General features: G+C 35.1%; 2 protein-coding genes across 5 annotated transcripts; both read right to left on the bottom strand.

Moving 5' to 3' along the window:
- Positions 1 to 534: 534 nt before the first annotated feature.
- Positions 535 to 12,535, bottom strand: LOC149735556 (uncharacterized). Of its 2 annotated transcripts, XM_089878763.1 has the most exons (15): positions 12,408 to 12,534; positions 9,774 to 9,845; positions 8,695 to 9,499; positions 8,126 to 8,281; positions 7,023 to 7,088; positions 5,884 to 5,985; positions 4,986 to 5,106; positions 4,572 to 4,657; positions 3,722 to 3,744; positions 3,588 to 3,649; positions 3,307 to 3,379; positions 2,290 to 2,455; positions 1,939 to 2,017; positions 1,813 to 1,883; positions 535 to 883 (listed from the first exon to the last, which is right to left on the bottom strand). In XM_089878763.1, exons 1-15 carry the CDS (start codon positions 12,492 to 12,494, stop codon positions 855 to 857), a joined length of 1,998 nt encoding a protein of 665 aa, XP_089734889.1. In that variant the 5' UTR covers positions 12,495 to 12,534; the 3' UTR covers positions 535 to 854. The 2 variants fall into 2 exon arrangements, with proteins under 2 accessions (XP_089734889.1, XP_089734890.1); XM_089878764.1 differs by lacking the exon at positions 7,023 to 7,088 and having other exon boundaries at positions 12,408 to 12,535.
- A 2,123-nt stretch (positions 12,536 to 14,658) lies between these two features.
- On the bottom strand, positions 14,659 to 18,491 carry LOC149735557 (small ribosomal subunit protein uS5-like). Of its 3 annotated transcripts, none has more exons than XM_089878727.1 (6): positions 18,343 to 18,491; positions 17,331 to 17,472; positions 16,692 to 16,889; positions 16,009 to 16,182; positions 15,382 to 15,541; positions 14,659 to 15,130 (listed from the first exon to the last, which is right to left on the bottom strand). In XM_089878727.1, exons 2-6 carry the CDS (start codon positions 17,469 to 17,471, stop codon positions 14,967 to 14,969), a joined length of 837 nt encoding a protein of 278 aa, XP_089734853.1. In that variant the 5' UTR covers position 17,472; positions 18,343 to 18,491; the 3' UTR covers positions 14,659 to 14,966. The 3 variants fall into 3 exon arrangements, with proteins under 3 accessions (XP_089734853.1, XP_089734852.1, XP_089734851.1); XM_089878726.1 differs by lacking the exon at positions 18,343 to 18,491 and adding an exon at positions 18,268 to 18,328; XM_089878725.1 differs by lacking the exon at positions 18,343 to 18,491 and adding an exon at positions 17,985 to 18,326.
- Between the last annotated feature and the right edge of the window lie 1,498 nt (positions 18,492 to 19,989).

Here is a 19,989-nt window from a genome sequence, read left to right on the forward strand (position 1 = left end):
ATTGTCCCCAAATTTCATTGTAGGGAACATGTGCATGTAGGGAAAACAAGTATGTAATGTTGAAGGGATGATAAATAAAGAATCATAATTAAAACAATTAACAACAATATAGGACTATAAAATACGAATCAAAATGAATCAAGGAATCTAAAGTGGCCAACGTTAGGAATCAGGTGTATGTGTTGTGTTTAAAATACAAATTCTGCACAGCTAACAGTAAATTGTATATAGTCTAAATCTTGGTCCAACTATATCAAGTGTAAATTTACAATGATTTGGTCAACATATTCAAATTTCCACCTATGTAACAAATAAATACAAAAAATGCTGGATATTAAAAACACCATCCAGAATTTTGACATTAACAACTGTTTGAGCTGTAGGACTCTATATGGCCATTTTTGCCTTTAAATAATATCAACCCACAGCCATATGGTTACTGGATGTTGGAAAATATTGCCAAAAATGTCAGCGTGGCATGGCAACCAATAAAATTGCTCCACAGTGGATTGCCAGTCAAGAAATCAACTAAAATTTCGATTATAATTTAATATACAAGAAGGAGAAAGTTATATAATGAAATAGGTCATTAAAATATTCAGAAAATTAAAATGTATAGCAAAAATGAATAAAAGCTTATTTAAACAAATTGTTAATCAACTTTAATTGACACATAGATTAATAGAATAATGCATTTAATCGAAAAAATAAAATACTGCATTCGGCAATAAAAGAAATCTAAAACTTTGTCTCTAAATTTTTTGATTTTATAAAAATGTCGTCAACAACTTTAGAAGCAATTGTTTCAGAGTAAGGTGAACATATTGTTTCAAAGCTTTTAGCAAACAACAACATTAAATCTCATCATACAGATCTTCGGGAGCTGAAACAAAGAACACAAAGAATTAAAATGTCACCCCAGATTTTCTAACAGGGTTCTACACCAAACATTAAATATAGAAATTGTATAGTGACTTTATGAAAAGTAAATTATTGGTAAGTTAAAACGCAACAACAACTGTTCATAACACAGGTTGCATAATGCATACACCTCCTGCTCAATTTATGAGTTACAAAGAATGTAAATTTGTGTAATGTTTTTTTAAATGACTGACAATTTGAACAATACATTTATGATCCCTGGGTTGGAGCACTGTTTGTTATGTAATGATATGTTGTAATGATGTGTTCGTATGGTACTTTACTGTTTTATATTTTCATGATCTTTATGTTTTGCGTGAACCGTTGTGTTTTTAAGAGTCGATCGCATGGTTTTGTTAAGTGACATTCAGTTTTCCCCTTGGTTGTGGTATCGCGTGCATGGGCCGATTGGCAATACAAGATATAAAACGTTACAGTTAAGTTATTGCCCAGCAGGACACATAACCCGTAATAATAATAACAATAAGCATCAGACCCAGTATTAATTAGCTATAATGTCAGCGGTTTTACTACTATGCTAGGGCACTCTGGTTGAAATATTCGGATAAGTCATGATTTAATATGAGTTTGGTATAAAAGATCCTTTCGATTGATTGGTCTGAAAAAGGTTTTAAAATAAAAAAATGAAAAAGGAGTGGGGTAAGGTGGTTAATAAAACAAGCTGTGAAACCAGGAAATAAATTGTCACCTATAGTCATTAAATGTAGCAAATTGAGTATAAGATAGTAATTAAGTTTTACGACCCTAGAAAAAAAAAATTAAAAATGGTATAAAACAGATGTACCATAATTAGAAAAGATAATTATAATACAAGATCAAATCAAAGTAAATATTAAAAAACAAGAAAAGCTGTAGTAAAAAACAATTTACCAGTTTCATCATATATAGCTTCTTCTGGTTCTTCAGGTATTTGAGGTGGGTTATGTGACACTGTTGAGCCCCTGTTTTGTTTTAAGTGTTAATTTTTTTTCAATTGATATATTAAATGCAAATTACCTGTTGTTGCCAAAAGAATGAAGTGTTGACTTCATAACATTCATGTTGACGTCAACATTGTCGGAATCAACAAAACCATCTGGAATTTTTTTTAGAATGATTATAAATTAAAGGTAATTTTAATTAAAAACAAATCTTTACAAAATTACAACAACATAATACCCATTCCACACAGAACACGCAAAAAAAAAACGTATTTAGATCATATTTTAACAAGTAGGTAATGAAAACATATTAAAAAGTTTTATGCAGGCACACAACAGGAACAGATAGACAAGAAGAAAGGGGAGCCATACAAGTATACAGTATTTCAAAAAAGATTAAAACACATAATAATTTAAAATGACTTACATGTCCCTTCCATATTACGTATCAACCATTTTCCTCTAGGATTATTCATCATCCGAATAATGTCGATCTTCTCCTGTGCTCGGACACAAAGATCTTTTCCTCCTCCACGAGCATCCTCCTTGATGTTTCCATAACTCTCCACGGTGATTTCCCCTTCTTTTGGAAGCTGTTAAAGACAAAGAAATTTATTTTAATTTTCTAACAAAGACATTTTTCTACACCAAAAAAAAAATTTTTTAAATTTGTTTTTGACCAAAAACTTTTTTCTACAGCGTCCTCCTCTTTTTTTGGAAGCAGTTAAAAACATTTTTTTCTTTCGAAATACAGGATGATTTGACTATTTTTAAGTATGAATTTGTGGAATTTAATAAATTAGAAAACATTACAGTAATGGAAAATTTAATAAATAGTCAGACAAATCATTTTTCCACTAAATAGGACATTCTAATAAATACATTGAAGCAACTATCTTGTAGATTTGAATATCTGAAAAATGACAGACTGTTAATTATTGATTTTTATAACCTCCACGTGACCTGAGCACCTTTGCTCAACCAATATTTATACAATTTCACATTTTTATGCAGGTCACTTCATAATGGTGTTGAGAAAAAGTAAAATCAATACAACACTATAACATTTTTTTAAACAAATGTTAAAACTAAGAGTTATATCTGCCTGTAGAACACAAACACATACTATGAATGCATTTTAGCAGCATATAATAAGATTTTTAAAAACAAATTACTCATAGAGAGGAAATAGCTAGGCTTAAAAAATTACTGAGTTATGAAGTGACTAATATAAGATAGTTAATTATAGAAAGCTATACCACGAAGCAACATATAGTTTGTAGGTGTAAATGTTCCCATATAAACTACACAAAAATGTAAACCCATTGGGAATCCCACACATTGTTGTGGTATATTATATACAATGTACTTCTACAAGGTATTCAGAGAACATTTGGTTTCCACAAGGATTGAAAGTAAAAAAATATAATGGAACATTTTCTACCTTAAATTTTTTTCTCATTTCCTTGTCCTTTTTGTCTAACTTCTTTTTGTCTTCATCTTTGTTGGGTTTCTCTCTAAAATATCATTAAAGTGAAAGTGATAATACCAGGAACATAGGATATGTGGGCATCTTTCGTTATTGGCCTAATTAATTAAACAATAGCCCATTCAATTTGGTAATGCCTGTGCTTTAAAAGCAATTGCTTTCTATTTTTTGTAGTGTTTTATAAAAATTGAGTGCCAAGTGAATTCTATTAAATGAAAAAAATTATAAAAACTCACTGTTTCATTTTCATTGCTTTCAGTTTTTGGTAAGTTTCAACATCCTCATACAACTCATCATCCTGAAAAGTGTAGTGTCAGTTTTAAGTTTATTTTATTTACATATATTGCTAAAAACATTTTATGCAAATTACCTGATCACTTTGGGTACTGACAGCTGAAAAGTAAAAATAATTTTCTTTAAATAAATATGTAAAACACTTTTAAACTAAGATGTTTAAAAATATAAAATAAAAAATTAAATAAAAATACTTTAATGTCAAACATTAAAAGAATACATAGGGTTTGTGGACTTTTTTATAATCATGTGCCCTTTTGTATAGTACAAGGCTTCCAATAACTCTTTTCTCATGACCATTTTTATTCTTCTAAAATTTTCCGAGACTCTTGACAGTTAGTAATATAATGTGTCCAGTACTTTGTGTATAATCATTATACTCTCGGCGACCCCTGAAATTCGTTGCACCTATTGTTGGAAAAGCGTTGAAATTGCTCTTGTGCTTGACCGAAAAACGACAGTTGTTATAACACAGGTGTTCTATTTCATACACCCCGCCAGCTGACGAGTTACCACAGATGTAACTTTATAAGTGAAACCCATTAGTATATTCTACAATCTACTACAGGGGTGTCCAACCTTTATTACTGAAGGGCCAAGTATAAATTACTTCATGAACCCGCGAGCTGTACAGTTATTTAACATAGGTTTGCATGCACAAGTATTATTTTATTTTTGTCTTTGATCCTATGATATTAAAAGGGGATTATTATGTAGAAATATGGGGTTTGAAAGCATAAGTTTCTGAACAAAACAGCCAGGGGACTTTATTGTCACATTAAAGAAACTTTGTGAAAAATATGCAGCTGACTTCGCGGGTCGCACAATTTTTTTTTTCGGCCCCAGGTTGCACACGCCTGGTCTACTAAATGACTACCATTTATGTGTATGTAACACCAATACAATCATGTTGAGTATGTAACCACCTATGCTGGGTCGTTTTATGTTACTGTCAGGAGTTTCATCATAAAGAGCATCCGATATTTCGTCATCTTCATCGTCCCATGTTGGTCTGTGACATCATAATGGTGATTAAATAATACCATCTTGTGTTTAATGGATGTGACTTATTTATCCTTGCATAGCCGAGCAATGATAATTATTATAACATGGGTGTTCAAACACCTCAGGCCCACTTAAGGATTATCGCGCATGTATGTGACTTTGTAGCGATTATTTTTCTGGAACAAGTGGAACATTTTGTTTAAATATTTGTTTAGAAAGTAGCATATTGCTGAAAAATGAAAATTGGTGTATTTTTTCTTAACACAATTTTTTTTACTATTTAAATCAAACCACAATTTATTTTTTTTTAAATTTAAATATATTTTAACACTTACATTTCCATTGGTTCTTGTTGTTGGTGATGTTTCATAAGTGGAGGGAGGGGTGGAGGAACATCTGTGTCATCATAAACATCATCTTGTGCTGAGGGTGGTGGTGGGAGGGAAGGCTGGGATCCTATAATGTACAATATTTATATTTAAGATATGGATCGTAAATTTATATTAAACATAATTTGGTTAAGTATAAACATGAAGCATAGATATATATTTACTATGCTAAGATTATTACATGTGTAAGCTGAATGATTTGGTGCATGTCACAGACTTTTATTTATTAAGTTTTATTTAATATATAAATTGGCTTGTCCGTGATAACAACATTAATTTCGTTGTACCAAAATTTATAATTCAGCACGGTACGGAATTTTAGTCTAATAAAATTTTGTTTTTTTTATCTTGGAACAGACAACTTTGAATAATACAAACTATTATTGATTTCTCTAAAGAAAATCGTTTATATATTCGTTACTTCTATATTAAACATTTAGTCGTTATAACACAGGTGTTCTGTTTCATACATCTGGTGCTAGTTTACAAGTTATCACGCTTATGTATGTGTTCGTGTATTTGTTTTTTCAAAGTTGCCGGTGATATTGTATATGTGAATCATGTTATAAATCATTAGTGGTTCCGAGAAAACTTTATACAACCTAAATGTCCAACAAATGACTTTCAGTACAATAAATAAACGATGCCATGGCATGATTGGTTAGCGTGTATTCAAAGCTTGATACTGCTAACTTTGTGGGCGTATGTGTTCTTGGACATTATACTTGAAAGTTGGTAAACCGGCACGAGGTGTATAAAACACAACACCCTTGTTACAACTACTGTTGTTTTCGGGCCACACGAGAATAAAGTAAGTTACGTTTATTGATTCATTGACACTTACTTGGCCCGCCAGGTGGGGGTGGGGGTTTGGACCCAAGCATAGAAGCAGGTTTGGGGAAGTCCCTTGGTACAGCAGGGGGCTGGTCAGGCAACGATCTTGGCACTTGTGAAAGACAGAAAAATCAAGTTAATGTGGAAAATTGAGTGAATATAAAAACTGATTTAATGAAAAAGAAAAAAATTGAGTTGATATATTAAAAAAAAAATATTTTTTATATGGCTAGAAAAAGTTAAAACTCATCATTAAAAATTATTTACAAACAAAACTCTAAAATATGACTGAATTTCAAATCAGTAGAATATTAACTAAATGATGATACCTATATGTAAAATATGGTTTGTGGAAAAAAACTTAGAACTTTAGAACAAACGAAAAATAACAAACATAAGACTAGTAAAACATAATCATGCCAAAATTCAATTGAACAAATTATAGAAATGAAGATACATCCTCTTTATTGGTAGCTGATAGAAAGACATAAAATATACCCGTAGGGTGGGGGAAGATAGGACACCTTTAGCAAAATAACCAAACATCTTGATCGTATTTTAAACAATTAACAATGGTCTATGTGATTCGTAACAATACAGTTTTATAATTCTTTGAAAGTTCTTTGTTTACTACTATATGGGACCAGAAAATAGAATAAAAAGGTGTCCATCTTTCTCCACCCTACTATATTATATTTAAGTAGAATTTAATCATCTTTAAGCTTCGTGTGTTAGTCAGGCTGCTCTGTGTCAGGCATTACAAAACATAGTGACCTTTTTGGAAACTCATGCTTGCATTAAAATACAACATAAGAGGATTGTTATGACTGCTGAATAGAACAACACTGTTGTAGCTGTTGTATGCTCAATACAACATATTAAAGTAAGTTTTAAAGTCTTTAATACAGTTTTAGTTGGTGGTTAAAGGCTAGTAAACTTATTGTAAAACAAAATGTAAGTTAAATGGTTACCAAAATAAACTGTGATAACTTTATGATAAAGAATGGTATGCATTTTGTAAATTTAGAAAAAAAAATACGAACTTAAATGTAGTAGCCCATGAGTCATAAATGGGCTCACTGATATATTTTAACAAAAATATTGCCATGAACGAACAAAAAAGGAAAAAAAAAACTCTGTTTATTAAACCTGGGGTTGGAAGAGGCCTTAAGGTTGCCGCAGGCGGGGGTGGGGGCAAGAATTCAAATGAAGAATCTGTAGTTTTTAAAATGTAAAGCATTTGCTTTTGTCACAATCTTAAAACTACTGTTTTCTTTTTTATGATAGATGCTATCTTTAAGTGACTGTTTACTCTCTGGGGTTTAAATTTAAAGAGTTGTTTTGAATGTATGCTAAGATATATTCTACTTTCACTTTTCATTTTCAGTACATTTGTCTATTTCTTCACTTTGCCTTTGAATACTGATAAAAGCTTGCAAATAAAGCCTAACGGATCTCAAATAAAGCCTAACAGAAAGTCTGAATTAAGCAGCATTAAGGGAACAATTACCCTACATGTTTCTAATATGGACCCAAAAATTTTTAATTTTGTGTTACTAAAATTATATTAGCAGTTAACACATTTAAGATAGAAAGAAATAGGTTTATACTGTTTAGTGTTAGAACGTGTTATGTGTTACAGTTTTTGTGTTACTGGTTAGATATTAAAGGTTATGTGTTAACAGTTATGTTATAAGGGTTATAAATAAGACAACTTTAGTATCCAGAAATGTTAAAATAAAAAACTGCAGCCTATCTCTTCTACTTTATACAGGTAAAATCTTATTATGAGGCATGACCTGGGATTTTGGTCATAGTTGGCTGAATAACTTTAACACCTTTTTAGGAAATGTTGGCACCACCATGTACTATGTCAATAGTTTTAGCATACATCAAAGTTAAATTTTGTCTGCTAGGTGTAGCGACCACCCTTATTTTTTCAACTTAAATGTAAATATGTTTATTTATAAATCTTCGCCACCGTAATTGAACAGACAAATAAAGTTATTAATATATAGTAGGGAAGATGGGACAACTATAGCACATATTATCCAAATATTAGGATCGTATTTTAAACAGTTACCAACGGCCTACGGGAGTCTTGAGGATACGGTTTTATAATTCTTTAAAAGTTCTTTGTTTACTACCAAATAGGACGAGAAAATAGAATGAAAAGGTGTCCCATTTTCCCCCACCCTACTATATTGTAGTTAGAGAAAATAATAACTTTACAACATTAAAAATACACTTACCTTGGCCAGGTAGTTTTACATTCGGGGGCTTTTTTGGTTTTAAAGGAGGCGGTTTGTTGTAAACATGTGGGGGAAGTTGCTTCATGGCTGGAGGACCGTTGCGTTTCACTTTGTGCAGGAATGACGACGGCTTCCTTTCGATTTTCTGTTCTACATCTGCGCGGTTTAAAAAGGTTATTTTTGTTGCTAGATTTGCTTTGGGCTGTTTGAATGAAATGTAACTTGTTTTATCCGTGCGTGACTTGTTTTATCCGTGCGTGTCAGAAAGGACAATCGTTTTTAAATCAAATGTTCTATTTATAAGTGTCCAATTACGAGTTACCACGTATATATAAATTTGTTGCGATTGTGTTTTCATTTCACTGTGTGTTGTCTGAAATTCAGGCAACCCGTTAGTGAACACTGGGTTAGGGCAATTGCCGCTAAACGACTTGCCCAAAAACAAGGTCCGCCGCACTGGTAACAGCGACAAGCCTAAAACCCACAGCTTCTGGGTGATAGGTAGGGGTGCTTACCACTAAGTCACAATACAGGCTATTTATTATATGGTACCGACGTTATTTACTTGCCTGGTGCGGGTGTTGGGTGGGGAACTCGTTCGCCGTTTGCATGGCTATCAGGAAACCGAAAGCGCTCCGGTTTTTCGTTTTGTGGCGGCTTCGGCTTGTTTTCAGTTGCTGGTTTGGGAAACAGACTTGAGAACTGTTTTGGTTTATCAGCGGGGGGCTTTGGAAAATCAGTAGATGGCTTGGCCATGTTATGTTGTGGCTTCATCATATCGCCAGGTGGCTTGGGCAGATCAGGCGGCGGATTTGGCAAGTCCTTCTGTAATTTGGGAGCGTCACTTTTGCGGTTAAAAGGTGTGTTCAGATGCTGCGGCTTCGGAAATTCATTGGGTTTTTGTTGATTTCTCCATGATTGGTCAGCTTTACCCTGCGAACCCGTACGTGCAACGGGAGCGGAGAATTGGGCACGTTTTTCTTGCAAAAACGAATTGTTTTGTGGTGCCTTAGGCTCACTATCCGCTGTGCTGTTGTTGTTGCCGAAGCGACCCGGTCCCCCAGCGGTTTTCCAAGCCGGTGCATGGCCGCTCGGGGCCTTTGGGGCCCAAGCCGGCGGCGTGTTCTTTGAAGCGAGAGTTGGTTTATTGATTGCAGACGATGCATTGCCGAACGAATTTATTCTCGCCGCAATTCCTCCGTTTGATTCGTTGTTGTTTGTTGCACTGCTTGTTGGCTTTAGTCTTGACTTTGCCCATTCTGGTTCGTTTGTAGAGTTATTTTCATTGTTAGTATGTCTTTGCGGGAACGAAGGCTTATTTGTTTCTGCTGGCGTTGTAGGTGGGGGCGGTTTCCATCGGTTTGCGACTCCACCCTAAAAACATCAAACACCAACAAATAAAATGGGATCACAGTAGGGCCGGGGTAAAATGGGACGTTTTTCTCGTCTCATTTGGTAGTAAACATAGATTATTTACACAATTATATAACTGTAGACTTGCGACACCAAAGGAGCGTTGCTGTTTGTACAAAACACTTAAGAATATGGGACTTAGGTGCCATATTTCCCAGTATCCCATCTTACTCCACAGTATTATAAAAATTGAGTAAAACACAAAAACGCTTGACAATAATAATAACGCAATCACCGTTTTTGGTCCGGGAGTAGGTCTGTATCCTCCGCCCTGCTGTCCGAACATCTGTGCCAAGTTGCTCACAGACTAGAAAAAGAAGTCAAAACAAATGTTGATGCAGCGCTCGTGACAGAAGCCACGCACTTATTACGTTGTATAAATAAACACAATCTAGAAAAAACCAAAGACCTATATATTTATATAGAAAGTATTCATCATACTTAAACATGATATTGACTATCTGTACTGCATACTTCGGACAGTAAACTTCTCCTGCCCTCTTCCTCCAATCAATATCTACTGCGTTGCATATTCAACGCAACAATACAGTGCATATGACGTCACACTATGATGGCGGAAGTAGGCAGTCTCGGCGTCAGACCTGATTATAACAACTAAGCCAAACTTTGCATTCTACTAGTAGTAAGTAGTATATACACACGACTAAGAAGTTTTATATTAGGAATCGGTTTCGCAAAACATAAAATTTCTCTAATATTGCGCCTTATTACGTAACTCGCTTTCTACGTGGCGAAATTAAAGCGAAAGACGAACGAAATGCCTGAAACTTAATCTACAGTATTAAGCTTTCGAAACCCGGAAAAACGCAACACGGCATAAAAGCAAATCACTAAAGCGAAAGTTTGCTAGCGTTTTGGTTGGCGCAGGCAAACACAGCATAGCCCAATTAACAATGAGTCACGTTGCGACATGCCGCAGCCAATAACATTTGCAGGGCATCCAATGGAGTTTTAATAATTACATATTAGTCATAATCTTTTCATAGTTACTATGACGCAACAAATCAAGCCTGTACAAAGCGATCAGCAGAGACAGGTCATGAAATGCTGTACAAACTTTAATGGAAGCGTTATGTTTAAAATATTTGACCCTAATCATTTAGATAGTAGGGTAGGTGAAGATGAGAAAACTTTAGCACATAATATTTAAATATCCTGATCGTGTTTTAAAGACTTAACAACGGTATATAGAGGTCCTGAGGATGTGGTTTTATAATTTTTTGAATGTTCTTTCTTTACTACCAAATAGAACGAGTAAATAGAGTGAAAAGGTGTCCAATCTTCCCCCAGCAACCTACTATACAACAACAAAACATAATGCAAAAAAAAACAAATTACTAAATTGCGAAAGTCGAACTATGGGCACATATAGCAATCAACGGAAGTTATATACACAGGAACTCACGTCGGCTTATACATGTTAACTTTCGGTTATGATAGTTTACTGTGACAGGATGCGACATGTTTTTATTTTGTTTTATTATCCCATTTTGTAGTAAACGAAAAATATTTGCAGAATTATATAACCGTACGCCCACGAATGGTAAACAGTGTTTTTAATTGATAAAAACGCATTCAGCAACTATAGGGTATAAGGTGCAGTATTCCACCTAAATATACCACACATATCTACAGTAATATGGGAGAACACGGGACACCTTTAGGGTATCTAAATATCTACATGGTATCCGAATATCCTAATTAGGTTTTAAACAATAACCAACGGTTTATATGGGACTCGTGAGTTTTGTACTTCTTTGAATATTCTTTGTTTACTACCAAATGGGGCTAGAAAATAGAATAAAAAGGTGCCCCTTCTCCCCAGCCCTACTATATATGTCTTATGACTGCGATATGACTGCGCCTAATTCTATTCCCAGTCAAACTATCCTAGTACGAAACAGAATAGGCGAAAGTTCACAGTATTAAAATAGGAAAGTTCACAGGTAAGACGTCGTATGGTAGAAAAAATGGGACAAATATGCACATATTTTAATATCCATTTTCCATGGTTAATAATGGTATTTGGTCCGAGCGCGTCTTATACACTCCACAAAAATACTGTCGAATCATCCTGTAGCCTTTTTATTTGTTTTTAATCAAACAGGGGGCATAAAAGAAATTGTCCAACATTATCATGTGTCCCACTTTACCCTACCCTACTGTATGATTAAAAAAACTACACTAATTTAAATTTCCTATAGTATCTTAACATAAAACATTTCGGCTTATTAGAACAATTCAAGCATGATTTTTGTGGGGTATATACTTGCGTTTAGGTAAACTAAGAAAGTAGTAACATTGGAATGTAAAATGTAATAGTGCGGTGCCGTACTGAAATGGACACGGTCAACAGTTCAAACCATTGAAATGTTGAATTATAGCCGCGAACGTAGAATTTACTGTATTTTAAACTGCCCGTTTGGCAAACAACTTTACAGCTACCACAGTTTATCGTTTGTCTGGCTTATCATTACCAAGAATTGAATCGCACAGCTTACTCTGCATACACGTATTTGTTTATTTCGTAATATAATACACTTGGTTTAGATTACCTACATAACTCTGAAAACGTAACAGACCTTTTAAGAACAATAGTTTGAAGATCGTACTGCTCTGAATAAGTTTCTAATGTTACTGATGGCTCGCTTATATAATAATTATATGGCGCCTATACGATAGGTTACGAACAAGCTTTATCTGCTATGTATTTTACTGTGCTGGGCATATATACTCAGCTCCCAGGTTCTTTCTTGTACATAAAAATTTACTTGGTAAAAGCAAACTCAAAAGTGAAAGTAAATTAATTTCGTGTGCTTGCTCATTTCACACATATGTAAAAGCTTACCTTTTTGCTTTTTTCTTCTTCGCCCGGCATGGTTATACATTTACAGAAAGCGACACAACTTAAAATAACACCGGATCTATAAAACATATACCAAATGTGTCAATATGATACCACACTCTTGGTTTATGAACAAATATATGGTTTATAAGCTTTCTAAATATAGACTGTAAATGCTTTCCAAGTATGCTGAGCGGCTGTGTACAAACTATTGCTTCCGCTTCAATGAGTTGTTACCTACAAGACACACTACTGTATATCTAGACTGCGAGAGTGCTTGAAGTACCAGCACATGACGTGAGCTAGAATTCCTGCTGCCTGCGGTGACGGTTGTGAAAACCAGACTGCAAAACGAAAGTGTTGACATCCAGCACTGAGCAAATATCGTAAATTAAGTCGAAGTGGACGATTTGGATTTTTATATTCGATGTCGTCACAATTACGTATGAATAGAAAAATTCCAAAGTATTTAAAGCTTGCTATATGTTTGTACGGTATTATCTAAGTACCGCAGGTTTATAGTTTCCGTAGCAATTAAAAAAACAATAGTAATATAGGTGAACAGTCAAATACCGGACGTGCTGAATGACAACGCTATATCGTATCATCATATTTATAAATATAAATATGGTATCCTCATGTATATAAATATAAAACGGCTAAGATTAATATATTTTCAACGTAACACACCAATCATTATAGCTATCATATTGACCGGCGCCGTGGCATAGTGGTTAGCGCGCCTGCCTTGTAACCCAGTGGTAATGGATTCAAAGCTCAACGCTGCTGCCATTGTGAGCGTATTTGTCGTTAGGCAAGACACTTAACGGCAATTGCTCCAACCCAGTGGTCAATAATGGGTTGTCCAAATTATCAGAGTATTTGATTTCGTAAATGTTCTTTGTTTACTACCAAACTGGTCGGGAAAAGACTAAACACTTGTCCCACCATACAATATATATTACTTATCATTAAATTCAAAGAATAAATACATAGGCCCATAGTAGGTTGGGGGAAGATGGGACACCTTTCTTCTAAATTCAAAGAATAAATACATAGGCCCATAGTAGGTTGGGGGAAGATGGGACACCTTTCTTACTATGTTCTCGTCCCATTTAGTAGCAAACAACGAATATTCGATTAATTATGAAACCGTATCCCCACGACTCTCGTAGACCGTTGTTAATTGTTTAAAATACGAACAAGACATTTATATATTAGGTGCTAAAGGTGTCCCATCTTTCCCCACGCTACTATATACTCTAATAGGCTACACATACGAGATACGAATGTAACTAAACTACTCGGTGGCGAAATGAAATTCAGAGACTTATTGTAATACACTGGTTACAGCATTGTTCTCTCTGACGCTAACATACCGTGCTAATAACACAAAGAAATACATAGGCCCATAGTAGGTTGGGGGAAGATGGGACACCTTTCTTACTATGTTCTCGTCCCATTTAGTAGTAAACAACGAATATTCAATAAATTATGAAACCGTATCCCCACGACTCTTGTAGACCGTTGTTAATTGTTTAAAATACGAACAGGACATTTATATATTAGGTGCTAAAGGTGTCCCATCTTTCCCCACGCTACTATATACTCTAATACACATACGAGATACGAATGTAACTAAACTACTCCGTGGCGAAATGAAATTCAGAGACTTATTGTAATACATTGGTTACAGCATTGTTCTCTCTGACGCTAACATATCGTGCTAATAACACAAAGCAGGAACAACCTACTACTCCATTGTTGTGTTATGGCTAATCTTAACGTCCACTCAAAAAAGACAACTAAACGTTCTGGTGACAACAACACTCGCTGTTCTGTACTAATTACTGCTCCAAGCGGTTCTGTAATCTTTTTGGCGTAAAGAAGTGCTTTATTTTTATAGTAGGGTAGGGGAAGATGGGACACCTTTAACACATAATATCTAAACATCGTGATCGTGTTTTAAACATTTAACAACAGTGTTAAGAGTCGTGGGGATACGGTTTTTAATATTTTACTTTTTTTGTTTACTACCAAAGGAGACGAAAAGGTGTCCCATCTTCTCTCGCCCCACTATAGATATACTTCAGTGACCAAATACGATACTATGCTCAACCGAAATGAACCTCAAAGCATTAACCGATTACTATATCCGCTACGCACGAAACGCTTCCTGTATTTTACTCATAAAATCTTTTTCCACTATTTTAGATGTACCTCTTCCTGCTTACAGTTAGAAACGAAAACAACATTTTGGATCTCACTTATATTTTATAACCACCACAAACCAAGAACCAAGTTGGGAGATCAGTCAAACAAGTCGCTCGTCGAAACTTAAGTAGTTCGCATGGTATTTGAACAACATCCATCCGAGATTGCGAGAACAGAAAATTCGAAGATGGGCAACTGAGAACCAGGGGAAATTAAAAGCAACTAAAATGGCAGCGAATAAAATAAAAGTGAGCGTGCCAATTTTTTTAAATTCGAAAACACTGCACGGCATTCATGACGGCGCCATTTAAATTCGGCAGCCGTTGTTGGTCGTGCCTGCGTTTTGAGTTAGTATTTCTTGACTTCTTGCTTTTGTACTCCACCACTGGTGTGGTTCTTCTCAAGATGGTCAGTATACTCTTGGTATGGCGCTTTCGTGAGTGGCTGGTCACGCCATAGGTCAGGCGTAAGGTAGCTGTAGGTCTTGGAGATAGCATTGAAGGTGGCCTTAGCTGAAGGAAAGTAAATAATGCCAGTTATTGCTGGATAAATTTTAGTGGAGTAGAATGGGACAGGTTTTTATTCCTTTCTCGCCTTATTCTACAATAAACAAAAGTAATTGCAGAATTAGCCCACTCCAAGAGGAAGATAGTAATTGGTAGTTTTTCAAAAACAGGATCAGGAAATATGGTTTTGGTTCCAACAGTTCCCTATATATTAAACCACTGTATTATATTTTAAAAAACAAAACAGATAGAGCTACCGAAATTTCCGAGTGTGGCGGTCTGTCCTCTTGCAGAAGTGTAACAATCCTCAAGACCAGCCATGCTCAACAACTTCTTGGGTACGGGAGCAGAGACGATGCCTGTACCACGAGGTGCTGGGATCAAACGTACGTGAACACTACCACATTTTCCATGAACCTTTGAATGCAATCATTCATTAATAACTAAAGCTATGTGGGCCATAACAAACTACACATACAATACAACAATATCATACTGTTGTGCAGTAATTAAACTAACTTACAATAGTTTTAACTGAATATAACTTATTTATCCCAGCAGAGCTAGGCAACGACTGTGCATATACACAGGTGTTATACCTCATACACCTCTATGCCTTGCTTAAAAAGGTAAATAATGGCTGAGAATTTTAAACCTATATGACCACTGCGTTGAAGAAACTGCTGTAAAGTGTCTCACTTCCCCCCTAAGGAAGGACACATTGCACCCACAAACCAATATAAGCACTTAACCTTTAGGCTAGGGGCAGGTACATTAACGACTGTGGCAGTTTAGGTCTTCCAGACGACAACAGTCAAATTAGAAACCCAGAAGATTTAATATCAACCCAAAATTAGCATGATATACCCACTATCTATACCCACTTTGCATGGAACAGTATGTGGTTTTCCGATCTTGTTTCCCCAGTAACCACGTCGAATAGGGATGATGGAGAGCTTGGCGAGTGTAATCGCTCCACGAATAGCGGTTGCTACTTCCTTGGAACATTTGACACCCAAACCAACATGCCCGTTGGAATCTCCAACAGCAACAAAAGCCTGGTAGGAATATGAAAGTTATATATGTTGCAACAGGGAAAAGTTTAAAAACAAATATTAAAAATTATGCACATTAATGGAAAAACAAATTTGTCGTTTTAGGTCAGCGTAGAAGAATTCTTGAACGAAAAATTAATCAGAGTTTAAATAGAAGAATGTAACTGTATCACATTTCATTATTTAGTTAAAACGCTTTGGACTCTACATTGAGATTCAATCATGTTTCCCAGTTTTATTAATTACTATTACTCCTTTTAAATATAGTACACTAATTAAGTATATATAATCTTTTTCACATGCCAGAAAATCTGCATGGCAACAAATTTAAACAGTTTTTCAAAACTTTGACAAAAGGTAGAATTCGTATTATTCAATTTGGGTCCTTAGAGTCTAAAATATCAGTGTGCGCTACACACTGCACTACACCAACTTAGGAGGTTACATACTTAGACAACTTAACAGGTAAAGACAGATTCAATTCACAAGATAAATAAACCACCGTTCAACACCTTGAAACGTGTACGTTGTCCGGCACGTGTCTGCTTTTGTACGGGCATGATCTTAAGCACTTCGTCCTTAAGAGAGCTTCCGATCAAATCATCAATGATCCCAAACTCCTTGATTGGAAGAGAGAAGAGATAGATCTCCTCCAAGGACTTGATCATCCCATCTTTGACCAATCTTCCCAGTTTTGTTACTGGTACCCACTGTTTCAGGTAAAATTAAATTAGTGTCACATATCTAAATACAATACAGAATCAAATGTAAATACAATACAGAATCAAATGTATATTATATAAAAACGACCCACTAGTGCTACTGACAAGGAGTAACATTATAGGCTTACTGATTATTGTAGATTACCAAGCTATAACTAATTTTCTGCTACTTAATAAGAAATGTCAATATCAGGATTTTTTTATTTAGGTAGGCAGTCATAGCCTGAATCATGAAGCAATAGAAAAGGATTGTGAATTTTGACTTTTAGGGTTAATTTGCAAATAATTCTTTGAAATCGCTTGTAGGCTGATTTTTTCAAATTGCCTAAACATACAAGAAAAATGGTTATGCTGTCGAAAGTGGCGAATACCTAAATTTATCCTTTGGAACAGACTAGCTAACTTAGTTAAAAAAAAGAAACAACTCACAGATTTTTCATCTTCCTTTCCACGTCCTCTTCCTCTACCACGGCCTCTTCCTCTGCCACGACCGCGGCCCCTACCTCCAAATCCTCCTCGAAATCCTCCGCGAGTTCCTGATCCACCGGCTGGTGCTGCTGCGTCCGCCATACTGGGATCAAAGAGGTATTATATTGCTTGAGTTATAAATATATAAACATGGTTTTAAACACTTTTTAGCACTTTATGGCAATCCAAAGATTCCTGACTAGTAGTAGTGAAGAATTCTTGGTGCTAATGAAGAGTCTTCCCCCCCTCCCATCTTATTTGCTAACCACTAACCTGTAACTACTAACCCCCTAACCTAGGGGTTAGTGGTTAGCAAATAAGGTAGTGGGGGGGGGGAGGATTCTTCACTAGCACCCAATTCTTTGTGGATTTAAAATATATTAAAGATACTGTTTAGCATCTGCATTTAATCTCCAACAGAAACACACAACAGGTCCTTTTTGATTTTATAAATTCAACAATAATATACACTAACATAACCATTTAAGGCTGTATTGCACTTATATTCTAATGAAAAGTCATTTTTAATTTAATTGCGTGTTAAGTTGATAATTATACAAATTATTACTTTATACCTATAATACGGATAATTGCTCTTGACAACTAATAACTAACCTTCACGAAACACCAGCTATTTTAGAATAACTTTACAACAATTGCAAACTTATAGTAACATTATTTAACCTTCCCCGCCTCAGTAAAATGAAATTCATATCACAGTAAGTCAACCAAAGCTGAAACATTTAGTTACATCATCGGCGGCGGCATAGTATATTGTATGAATAACGCAGCACTTAAGGTAGAGCAAGTTTACCACGCGTTATGTTTCGTAAAACATCCGCAAATAGGTATAATGAACACATATAGACCTTTAAATGTGTATTTATCTATTACTTACGTAACATGCTTGTATTACTAATGTTAAACTGCGATTAAAGCAGATAAAACTAGTAAAATAAAACAACCCGCTTACTTTTTGTGGTGATTGAAAAGATCTCTAAAACATTTTGTCTTCCTCACGTTAAGAATCACAAGGTGGCGGTATTTTTTATTATATTTGATAAACAAGGGAGCTAGTATAGAAAGTTTGTAGAAATTTCGATAATTCAACCTATAATACCGGGCCACACAGTTGGTACTACTCTTAAAAGGTTTGCGTTATTTGTGTTCGTATGTTCTAGTGTGCAGGATATAGTAGGGTAAGTTGGGGAAATGGGGTAAAATGAGACACTTTAAATATCTCCTTTTACTGGTACCCAATGGGTAATAGACGAAATAATGATAGAGTATTACTCTACAGTATTCAATATTTATGTTGTAAGGTTTAAAGTTGGGTGTTGATAAACGAATGCAACACTTTTAATTTTAAACTGGCAATGGCTTTATGATGTAGTAGAGTGGGGAAAGATGGGACAGCTTTTTATTCTATTTTCTGGTCCTATTTGGTAGTAAACAGAGAACATTTAAAGAATTATAAGTCCGAGACCGTTGCCAATTGTTTATAACACGATCAGGATATTTAGATATTATCTACTAAAAGTGGCCCATCTTCCCCCACTCTACTATACAGGCAAATGTATATCGTTCGGTGTTTCAAATCAATATCAATGCGCAATAAGTATATTTGCTAAAAGAAGTTATGTTTAAAGTTGCGTGCTCTTTTTTGCCACTAGTCTAACTAGTGGAACACAGGCTCGCAAAATAAAAATATCAATGCCGTTAAACCCTAACGGCAAACAACGCGTTCGTTTTAAAAAATACAGGTTTTTGCAATAAAAATATGATAGGAAACCGATAGTGATTTTAATTATCAATAATGTACATAAAACAGGTTCCCCTTTTGAAGTGTTGGGACTGGCAATCAATTGTTCAATAACAAACATACATATTAGACTTCTTTGTTCGCGCAAAAAGGGTAAAAATACCCACGGATCAGTATTGTGTCGTAAATACTCCTTCTAAAGTGAAAATGAAATATTTTATGTCAGATAATCAATTCATCGGCCGAATTTCGTTGTCACTCGCCATTGATTGACAATAAACGACGAAATGAGTTTCGTCTCGTCTGCTCAAAATGGTACGTGGTCGAATCTGTCGACCCATTGGTTCACACTTTCTGTTAAATTGTATTAGATGGGAATTTCTACAACGTTTATTTGAGGCAGAGTAAACAAACGATATGTCATTGTTGTGTCTTGCTTATATATCGTGACATCAGTTTCCGCTGTCCCATAGTCGACCTGCTGCGACACCTGGTAAATGCTCAATTGCTTATTCACAAGACAGACAAGTAGTTTGGAACCTATCTTAATGCAATCGAACGGATAACAGCATCATTATTAATTCACGTGTTTACTCTGAATTCGACTTGTGTTTGTTTTAGCGTTAAATAATTTATGACTTTCTGTCTAGAACCGACAATGCAAGCAATAAAATACGAAGATCCGCAATTCGGCGTTTACTTCGCTTTTCAGATAACCACGATTCTTCATTTTTATTTTCAGTCAACACTCAGTAGATTCCCCCTTTATAATCCGTTGGCAACTCATAAAAATTCAAGTGCATGTCTGGCGCTGTAATCAACTATACAATTTTGTGATATCCGTGTAAAAAATAACAA

This window comes from Ciona robusta, chromosome 5 (assembly GCF_009617815.1).
Source record: "Ciona robusta chromosome 5, ASM961781v2".
NCBI lineage: Eukaryota > Metazoa > Chordata > Ascidiacea > Phlebobranchia > Cionidae > Ciona > Ciona robusta.

What these genes read in the sequence shown, in the direction of transcription:
- LOC149735556 (XM_089878763.1), bottom strand. Translation starts at nt 12,494, where the DNA reads ATGTTTTATAGATCCGGTGTTATTTTAAGTTGTGTCGCTTTCTGTAAA. An exon ending in CCACCCAACACCCGCACCAG is followed by an intron (nt 8,282 to 8,694) that starts GCAAGTAAATAA and finishes TAAACCGCGCAG; the next exon opens with ATGTAGAACAGAAAATCGAA. An exon ending in CATTCTTTTGGCAACAACAG is followed by an intron (nt 1,884 to 1,938) that starts GTAATTTGCATT and finishes AAAACAAAACAG; the next exon opens with GGGCTCAACAGTGTCACATA.
- LOC149735557 (XM_089878727.1), bottom strand. Translation starts at nt 17,471, where the DNA reads ATGGCGGACGCAGCAGCACCAGCCGGTGGATCAGGAACTCGCGGAGGA. An exon ending in GACAACGTACACGTTTCAAG is followed by an intron (nt 16,183 to 16,691) that starts GTGTTGAACGGT and finishes TATTCCTACCAG; the next exon opens with GCTTTTGTTGCTGTTGGAGA. An exon ending in CACATACTGTTCCATGCAAA is followed by an intron (nt 15,542 to 16,008) that starts GTGGGTATAGAT and finishes TTGCATTCAAAG; the next exon opens with GTTCATGGAAAATGTGGTAG.